The sequence below is a fragment of the Drosophila sulfurigaster genome, chromosome 2R, assembly GCF_023558435.1.
Source record: "Drosophila sulfurigaster albostrigata strain 15112-1811.04 chromosome 2R, ASM2355843v2, whole genome shotgun sequence".
Taxonomy (NCBI): Eukaryota; Metazoa; Arthropoda; class Insecta; order Diptera; family Drosophilidae; genus Drosophila; species Drosophila sulfurigaster.
The window spans coordinates 3517174-3527092 of NC_084882.1; the positions used below are offsets into that span (position 1 = coordinate 3517174).

At 48.2% G+C, this 9919-nt stretch overlaps 1 protein-coding gene and 1 long non-coding RNA gene across 2 annotated transcripts; both read right to left on the bottom strand.

Moving 5' to 3' along the window:
* Positions 1–3465: 3465 nt before the first annotated feature.
* On the bottom strand, positions 3466–4410 carry LOC133837952 (uncharacterized). Its single transcript, XM_062268865.1, has 2 exons — positions 4256–4410; positions 3466–4187 (listed from the first exon to the last, which is right to left on the bottom strand). The coding sequence occupies exon 2, from the start codon at positions 4118–4120 to the stop codon at positions 3479–3481; it is 642 nt and encodes a 213-aa protein (XP_062124849.1). The 5' UTR covers positions 4121–4187; positions 4256–4410; the 3' UTR covers positions 3466–3478.
* Positions 4411–7674: 3264 nt separating this feature from the next.
* Positions 7675–8345, bottom strand: LOC133838412 (uncharacterized). Its single transcript, XR_009893944.1, has 2 exons — positions 7864–8345; positions 7675–7796 (listed from the first exon to the last, which is right to left on the bottom strand). It is a non-coding gene; the product is annotated as an uncharacterized LOC133838412 (long non-coding RNA).
* Positions 8346–9919: the final 1574 nt, after the last annotated feature.

The following is a 9919-nucleotide window of genomic DNA, read 5'->3' on the forward strand; positions in this document are numbered from 1 at the left end:
TTTCAAAGTATTTTTGCAGTTTAATGCATTTAATTTCATTATTTGTCCATCCGCAGTTTTAAGACCTTCACAAATTGGATCGAGAATATTCCTCATGTTTGGTGAATTTAAAACATTAAAAGGAATGCTGTCTTCCGTTACCAATCCAATGTAAGATCTTAACAGTTGTTTTTTGTTGACTTCAATTTTTATTTTTTTTCGCACTGTTTTAATCGAGGAATTTGATGACGATTCAATGTTTTCAAGAGTTGAATTTAAGTCAACTTTGTGTTGCTTTATTAAATGAGTTTTTAAATTCGACACTCTATTGTTTTTAAGAGAAAGTTTGAATATATATTGCATATTGCAAAACCCTCGGCAACTTTATTTTCAAAATATTTCCACACTGCACTTAGCGCAATAGCTGAACACGTGTGAGTCTAACAGCGTTCTAATTGCAAGTAAAAGCAAAAGAGGAAAAAGAACAAGACGCCGACTGCTGATGACTTCCACGAATCGTACGCTTCTTGCTTTTTCGACTTACGCTGCTGAACAAAAGCAACAGCGACAAAAATTAAAAGTAGCAAAAAGCCGAATGCATTCCTTTTCGCGAATGTGACTGCCGACAGCTGTCGAAAATTGTCGATAGCTGCTGCGGCAACTTATGTATACGTTCGAAAGCAACAGCAAAGCAGAAAGCAGAAAAACGAAAACCGGCGACTTATGCTGCTATTCTGGCAACAAGCTCATCTCGAGACGAAGCATGTCAACTCTTGCAATGTGAGCTCAGTCTGATTGAAGCTGGAAAATTAATATTAACTCCCTGAAGTCTGTCCAAATAACTTTTGCACTAAGACCAGGAAGCTGCCGAAATGTCACACTTTACGGCTCAGCAATTCCACAAGAAGTATCATGCCATGCACCTCGACCGCAGACTAACATGGAAACCGCATATGAAAGCGTAATATCAACAACTCAAAATAAAAACTCTGAATGAATGTCCTGGTTACTAAATAGAAAATCAGCAGCCACTTTAGAAAACAAAATTCTTCTATACAAAGCCATTTTGAAACCTGTTTGGACCTACGCTAATATTTCAAATATTGAAATACTTCAGCGCTACCAATCGAAAGGTTAGGTGGGACCGGCTGCCCCTGTACGGGGCAAAGCATAGACCAGTGGAGGTCCGTAGCTGTACCGGTAGCTTATCTACGTCTCAGAAAGGTAGCCGTGAAACGTCCCGAAGATCGTTGTGGCACGGCGAATTAAGGTATTTCAACCGGAGTCGGCATAACGCTGGGCATCTACAGGAAGATGCTCAAGTGTTTCCTTAACCCTGGGCTCGTTGCATTTCCTACACTGATCAGTGTTCGTGATACCCAGCTTTACAGCATGGACAGCCGAAAGACAGTGACCAGTTAAAATGCCTAGCATTAGCCTGCAGTCTTTCCTTGAAAGCTGCATGACGAAATTGGTTAAGTTTTTGTTAGTAGAGGCACACATCAGCCTTGCAGTTTTGCACGAGTTGGCATTGCGCCAGATCGCGTCCCACTGAAGTCTGGAACGCACCTCAATTTCCCTGCCTAGAGTTCGCAGGGATATCGGAACATTGCACATGTTACCGACATCGAGCCCCACTCCCTCTTTGGCGAGAGAGTGTGCGATCTCGTTGCCATCGATGCCCTGGTGGCTTGGGATCCAATAGATACGCACGACCGCAGATGCGTTCAGCGACTCTATTGCTCTTCTGCTGTCCAGGACAACTTTGGACTTGACCACATCAGAGTGTATTGATCTTAATACAGCCTGGCTGTCAACAAAGATGTTAATAGAGTTATGATTACGCTGTAAACCCCGAGCCAATTCGGCAGCCTTGCCAATGCCTGGAAGATGCTGCAGTGGTCTGGGAGTTTATAGGAATGTTTGGAGACCGGGTCTGGATAGTATACGGCCGCTCCGACACCATCATCCATCTTCGACCCGTCGGTGAAGAGGTTGAGGGCTTCGGGAATGCATAACCCTTCCCGCCAGCAGTCCGGTTCCAAGAATATTGTTTTAATATGGTCAGTACTGGTAAGGGGGATAGTATAGTCCAAGTCTCTACTAGTCTCCCTACCAATGGCGCTGTGACCATAGCCTAGCAGACCCAGATTGCCAGTTGCGGCAATCCGTAGGGACGATTTTGCGGCTATGGATTGCGCGTATAGGTTCACTGTTCGATGCCACCTATTACCTCGAGGGCTTTAGTTGGCGTCGACCTGAGAGCGCCTGTGATACACAGTAGCGCTTGACGCTGTGTCCTTTCCATGACGAATAGGTACGTCCTTTTTTCCGTGGCCTACCACCACACTATAACACCATAGGTGAGGATAGGGCGAACAACTGAGATGTATGTATATCCACCGCATTAGATTAGGAGAGAGGCCCCAAGTGCAACTAAGCATCTTTTTCGCCATGTATAAGGCTCCGGTGGCCTTCTTCAACCTTTCGAACACGTTAAGCTTATACCTCTTCGTGAAGAGGATAAGGTCCGTTTTGTCCGCGTTAATGCTGAGCCCGGCTGATTCGGCCCATGCTTTAACTTCTTGTAAAGTAAGTTCCATTACGGAACTAAGGGTGGTTGGGCATTTCCCAGTTATCAAAATGCTTATGTCGTCGGCATAGGCAATTAACTTGGGGGCCCGTCTAGTGAATTTTTTAAGTACGCTATTTACGACCAAATTCCAAAGGAGAGGCGAGAGAACCCTACCCTGGGGAGCGCCGCCTCGCACTACCTTTGTAATGGCGGCATCGCCCCACGTAGCCACCACCCACCTATGGATCGCTGGTGCCGTGTTAACTGAGGTAAGGCCCTTCATAATAGCGTCAGTGGTGACGTTATTGAAGGCGCCTGAAATGTCAAGAAATGCACCCAAGGCATATTCTTTATAATGGTCTGATTTTTCAATGGACTTGCCATTTGTATACGCATGCTGATTTGGGGACAACATATGCATTGAGTTTCTTCTGATGTGCAAATCAAGTAGCTTTTCCAATGTTTTTAGCAGGAAAGAGGTTAGGCTGATAGGCCGGAAGTCATTTGGGACCACATGACTGCATTTGCCCGCCTTGGCAGGAAAATGACTTTCGAGGTCAATGCTTGCAGCATTGCTGGCGAAAGTCCATCGAGACCGGGCGACCTGACCTTCGCAAAGGAGTCGATAGCCCAAATTATTTTATTAACTGTAATTAGACCGGCAGGGGGTCTCATAACTGGGAGACTAGGAAGGAGCTGCCAGTCACTGTTCTCCATACCAATACATCCCGGAAAATGAGTTGAGAGCAGTGCTTCAAGAGTTTCAGCACTGCTCTCCGTCCACACTCCATCGCCCGACTTGAGCAGACTAGGACTGGAAGCCTGCTTGGTCAGCAGCTTCCTCAGTCTGGAGGTGTCTTTGATGTTGTCCAGGTCCGATCGGATCATCCTCTTGTAAGACTTTAGGAGAGACCTGTACTCGTCTCACACATATTCATTGTCCGCCTTCTTAGCAAGTTGAAACATGCTAGTAAGCTCCCCACGAAGCGAAGAGAGATCTGGGTTCCACCAGGGTGGCTTCGATCTTCTCGTCGGTCTAGAGAGCCTACATGATTGGCGAAATGCGGAAAGTAGTCCTGCTGAGAGGACATTGACATTTGTTTCTAGGTCCTGTACCGAGTTGATGTTACCCGGCGGACCAAGAGACTTGGAAACAAGGCTAGAGAATTTCGCCCAGTTAGTATTGCGGGGATTTCTGAACGGCTGAGCCGCAGGTACCCTGTTAAATGGAATGGTAAATTGAATGTACTTATGATCCGAGAAGGAGGGTCTATCCAGGACCCTCCACTCTTCTACATTGGTACACTCAGTCGCAATCGTTAAGTCCAGCACATTACAAGAGGTGGGACCTACATAGGTAGATACCTCACCTCTATTGGCTAGTCTAAGCTTATTGTTAAGGATAAAATCAAGAACTGACTCACCCCTGTCGTTAATGTCGGGACTTCCCCAGACGCTATGGTGGGCGTTGGCGTCCGTTCCGATGATAAGATGTTTTTTGGAGGAGCAGACCATGTCCACCAGCCTCCGCAGCTCGTCAGGTGGAGCCGGCATGTCGTGGGCCATGTAGCAGGATGCCAGCAGCAAACATCCCTCACGGCTCTCCAGCACCACCACGGTAAGATCGTCATTGCTGTAATTAGGTAGTAGATGAGCTTTTAGCCCCTTTTTTACAAGGATGGCAGTTCTCGATCTACTTACCAATGTCGGGACGTACAGATCGTAATTAAGCGACTTCAGCCCAGCCACCGTGTTGCCCGACGCTATCCACGGTTCTTGGACCAAAGCCGCGTAGGCGGACACTTCCTCCATGGCAAGGAGTAGCTCCGCCTCCGCTATGGAGGTTGAGTTGCAGCACACTCATTAGAGGTTAGCAAACTCGCGGGGGGCCCGTCTTCATGGACAGTTCCTCCCCCACCTTCTCCGTCTCATCAGTCAAGCTGAGGTGCTGGGTGGCGTCGGTCACGCTCTCAAGACCGAGATCTGCCTCAACCTCCCTTGACCTCAGCGTGTGTGTGTCCTTGTCGTTCGGATGACGTTTCTTGAGGCGAAGGTACACGCTCCCTAAGCCCCACGCCATCTTCCCATTGCGTTTATATAGCAGATCCTCGGCCTCCTTATTGATCTGAATGATTACGTGCTGCCCACCACTGGGTAAAGGTTCATCAACCTTCAGCACGGACCAATCACTCATCGGTATGGCCGGGTTCTGCTTTTTGAGCAGCTGAAGCGCCCGCTCGCCCTGCACCGCTATGGGGAAAAGGACTTTCGCCTTCGGCATAGACGGAATATTATTCCTGTCCACCACGTCCAGCTTGGCCCCTCCCACAGTCCGTCGCTTGCAGCCACTGCAATGTTGGGTCGTCCTTGCATGTCAGGATCTTGACACCATTCATCCAGCCAGTGCCTTCGAATGTAGGCATTGGACTGTCTGAGACATTCTCCATCCTGACAAACAGTGCACCGCTTTGCAGACATTTTCCCGTTAGGGTCCCCTATGTCTATGAGAGCAACGGCGAGAAGCCGCCTGGCAGTTTCAGCAACCGTTGCTCTCTGTCTTGTTTTGTTCGAGTCCGTGTTGGGAGCCAGGTGCTCGCAGCCTCTTGCTCACTGGGGCCCCTTGCTTGGGACTCTCAGCGGACCGTTGGCGCTTGCTAGCCATGGACTCCACCTTGTTGTTGGCAGGGCCGGTAGAACCGGTCTGCACTTTAGTGTCTTTGAAGGTTTGCTACGCCACTAAGCCTTACGTGAGTGAATACGGGTCGCCGCCTTATTTTTGGCCTTCTCCTTCAGCCCCCCCGTGCCCCGCTGTGCAACCTTGGAGGTGCTGGCGATAGGCCGAGGTGACTGAAGAGGAAGAGGGGGAACTCCACCGTAGAGATTGGCGCAGCGCTCTTTTGGTCCGTGTCGGTTAAGACCACAGCACCCGCGGGCACCAACCTCGAGTTTTTGGTGGCAGTGTTGTTGCAACTGAATTGGCCTGCTCCCGCCGCATCAGAGGTGTGACCGCAGAGAGGATCTCTCCCCCCCGTGCCCGCCGGTGGTAGCAGTCACGCCTTCCACCGACGTTTGAGCTGACATTCCAGCTCGAGTTGGTTGGTTTATATGCTCCATTACTGAGACATAAGTGGCTAATTTTATTCTTGGGAGCCCCCCATAGCGTTTTCAGTCTGACCGCCAGACACCTAGTACCATGGATTCTGCTACTTATCTCCAGACAGATGCCCGAAAGATAAGGAACAGAGTCGTCAGCTAGGATCTGCAGTACCTGAAACATCGACGTATAGGTGAGATCTGCTACCCGTTGACAATGAGGTAATACAGATCCTACCCAGCCAGCACCCTCGAGGAGGGTTCAGCAGAGGATTTTTGCCAGCCAACCAATCGAGAACATTGCGACAAATTGTTAACGCTCCATTTTATGTAACCAATGCAAATATTCACAGAGATCTAAATATTCCAACTATAAAAGAAGAGATAAACAAATATAGTAAGAAATGTACAGACAGACTTCACAATCATGTAAATAATTTAGCCCTAGGTCTATTAGACTATATTGAGCTATAGCTCAACATATAGAAGACTCAAATGATTTCACATTCTTGATCTTCCTGAAAGGTAAATTTAAGTAAACGAGAAGTTATATATATTTTTATATTTGTTTACTGGAAATATGTTATTCCTGTTATTATATATATGTATATTAGTCATGAAGTTTACTTATTGTCACAAGACAGGTTGTAAATAAAAATTGAGAAAAAAAATAAAAATAAATATGAAAGTGTCCCATTAGGCCGTTCATGAGATCTACGCCGCCAATGTTATACTCATGAAAGTTATACTCATGAACATTTTGGGGAATTTGCAGTTCCTTCACGAGGTCGAACAGGCTTGCTGTTTTTCCAGACAAGGTTTCCTCGCACTGTAGAGCATGGAGAGCTGTCTCAATGGACTTGCCATTTGTATACGCATGCTGATTTGGGGACAACAGATGCATTGAGTTTCTTCTGATGTGCAAATCAAGTAGCTTTTCCAATGTTTTTAGCAGGAAAGAGGTTAGGCTGATAGGCCGGAAGTCATTTGGGACCACATGACTGCATTTGCCCGCCTTGGGCAGGAAAATGACTTTCGAGGTCAATGCTTGCAGCATTGCTGGCGAAAGTCCATCGAGACCGGGCGACCTGACCTTCGCAAAGGAGTCGATAGCCCAAATTATTTTATTAACTGTAATTAGACCGGCAGGGGGTCTCATAACTGGGAGACTAGGAAGGAGCTGCCAGTCACTGTTCTCCATACCAATACATCCCGGAAAATGAGTTGAGAGCAGTGCTTCAAGAGTTTCAGCACTGCTCTCCGTCCACACTCCATCGCCCGACTTGAGCAGACTAGGACTGGAAGCCTGCTTGGTCAGCAGCTTCCTCAGTCTGGAGGTGTCTTTGATGTTGTCCAGGTCCGAGCAAAGGTTCTCCATGAAGACCTTTTGGATGATCGGATCATCCTCTTGTAAGACTTTAGGAGAGACCTGTACTCGTCTCACACATATTCATTGTCCGCCTTCTTAGCAAGTTGAAACATGCTAGTAAGCTCCCCACGAAGCGAAGAGAGATCTGGGTTCCACCAGGGTGGCTTCGATCTTCTCGTCGGTCTAGAGAGCCTACATGATTGGCGAAATGCGGAAAGTAGTCCTGCTGAGAGGACATTGACATTTGTTTCTAGGTCCTGTACCGAGTTGATGTTACCCGGCGGACCAAGAGACTTGGAAACAAGGCTAGAGAATTTCGCCCAGTTAGTATTGCGGGGATTTCTGAACGGCTGAGCCGCAGGTACCCTGTTAAATGGAATGGTAAATTGAATGTACTTATGATCCGAGAAGGAGGGTCTATCCAGGACCCTCCACTCTTCTACATTGGTACACTCAGTCGCAATTGTTAAGTCCAGCACATTACAAGAGGTGGGACCTACATAGGTAGATACCTCACCTCTATTGGCTAGTCTAAGCTTATTGTTAAGGATAAAATCAAGAACTGACTCACCCCTGTCGTTAATGTCGGGACTTCCCCAGACGCTATGGTGGGCGTTGGCGTCCGTTCCGATGATAAGATGTTTTTTGGAGGAGCAGACCATGTCCACCAGCCTCCGCAGCTCGTCAGGTGGAGCCGGCATGTCGTGGGCCATGTAGCAGGATGCCAGCAGCAAACATCCCTCACGGCTCTCCAGCACCACCACGGTAAGATCGTCATTGCTGTAATTAGGTAGTAGATGAGCTTTTAGCCCCTTTTTACAAGGATGGCAGTTCTCGATCTACTTACCAATGTCGGGACGTACAGATCGTAATTAAGCGACTTCAGCCCAGCCACCGTGTTGCCCGACGCTATCCACGGTTCTTGGACCAAAGCCGCGTAGGCGGACACTTCCTCCATGGCAAGGAGTAGCTCCGCCTCCGCTATGGAGGTTGAGTTGCAGCACACTCATTAGAGGTTAGCAAACTCGCGGGGGGCCCGTCTTCATGGACAGTTCCTCCCCCACCTTCTCCGTCTCATCAGTCAAGCTGAGGTGCTGGGTGGCGTCGGTCACGCTCTCAAGACCGAGATCTGCCTCAACCTCCCTTGACCTCAGCGTGTGTGTGTCCTTGTCGTTCGGATGACGTTTCTTGAGGCGAAGGTACACGCTCCCTAAGCCCCACGCCATCTTCCCATTGCGTTTATATAGCAGATCCTCGGCCTCCTTATTGATCTGAATGATTACGTGCTGCCCACCACTGGGTAAAGGTTCATCAACCTTCAGCACGGACCAATCACTCATCGGTATGGCCGGGTTCTGCTTTTTGAGCAGCTGAAGCGCCCGCTCGCCCTGCACCGCTATGGGGAAAAGGACTTTCGCCTTCGGCATAGACGGAATATTATTCCTGTCCACCACGTCCAGCTTGGCCCCTCCCACAGTCCGTCGCTTGCAGCCACTGCAATGTTGGGTCGTCCTTGCATGTCAGGATCTTGACACCATTCATCCAGCCAGTGCCTTCGAATGTAGGCATTGGACTGTCTGAGACATTCTCCATCCTGACAAACAGTGCACCGCTTTGCAGACATTTTCCCGTTAGGGTCCCCTATGTCTATGAGAGCAACGGCGAGAAGCCGCCTGGCAGTTTCAGCAACCGTTGCTCTCTGTCTTGTTTTGTTCGAGTCCGTGTTGGGAGCCAGGTGCTCGCAGCCTCTTGCTCACTGGGGCCCCTTGCTTGGGACTCTCAGCGGACCGTTGGCGCTTGCTAGCCATGGACTCCACCTTGTTGTTGGCAGGGCCGGTAGAACCGGTCTGCACTTTAGTGTCTTTGAGGTTTGCTACGCCACTAAGCCTTACGTGAGTGAATACGGGTCGCCGCCTTATTTTGGCCTTCTCCTTCAGCCCCCGTGCCCCGCTTGGAGGTGCTGGCGATAGGCCGAGGTGACTGAAGAGGAAGAGGGGGAACTCCACCGTAGAGATTGGCGCAGCGCTCTTTTGGTCCGTGTCGGTTAAGACCACAGCACCCGCGGGCACCAACCTCGAGTTTTGGTGGCAGTGTTGTTGCAACTGAATTGGCCTGCTCCCGCCGCATCAGAGGTGTGACCGCAGAGAGGATCTCTCCCCCCCGTGCCCGCCGGTGGTAGCAGTCACGCCTTCCACCGACGTTTGAGCTGACATTCCAGCTCGAGTTGGTTGGTTTATATGCTCCATTACTGAGACATAAGTGGCTAATTTTATTCTTGGGAGCCCCCCATAGCGTTTTCAGTCTGACCGCCAGACACCTAGTACCATGGATTCTGCTACTTATTTCCAGACAGATGCCCGAAAGATAAGGAACAGAGTCGTCAGCTAGGATCTGCAGTACCTGAAACATCGACGTATAGTAGAGATCTGCTACCCGTTGACAATGAGGTAATACAGATCCTACCCAGCCAGCACCCTCGAGGAGGGTTCAGCAGAGGATTTTGCCAGCCAACCAATCGAGAACATTGCGACAAATTGTTAACGCTCCATTTTATGTAACCAATGCAAATATTCACAGAGATCTAAATATTCCAACTATAAAGAAGAGATAAACAAATATAGTAAGAAATGTACAGACAGACTTCACAATCATGTAAATAATTTAGCCCTAGGTCTATTAGACTATATTGAGCTATAGCTCAACATATAGAAGACTCAAATGATTTCACATTCTTGATCTTCCTGATAGGTAAATTTAAGTAAACGAGAAGTTATATATATTTTTATATTTGTTTACTGGAAATATGTTATTCCTGTTATTATATATATGTATATTAGTCATGAAGTTTACTTATTGTCACAAGACAGGTTGTAAATAAAAATTGAGAAAAAAAATAAAAATAA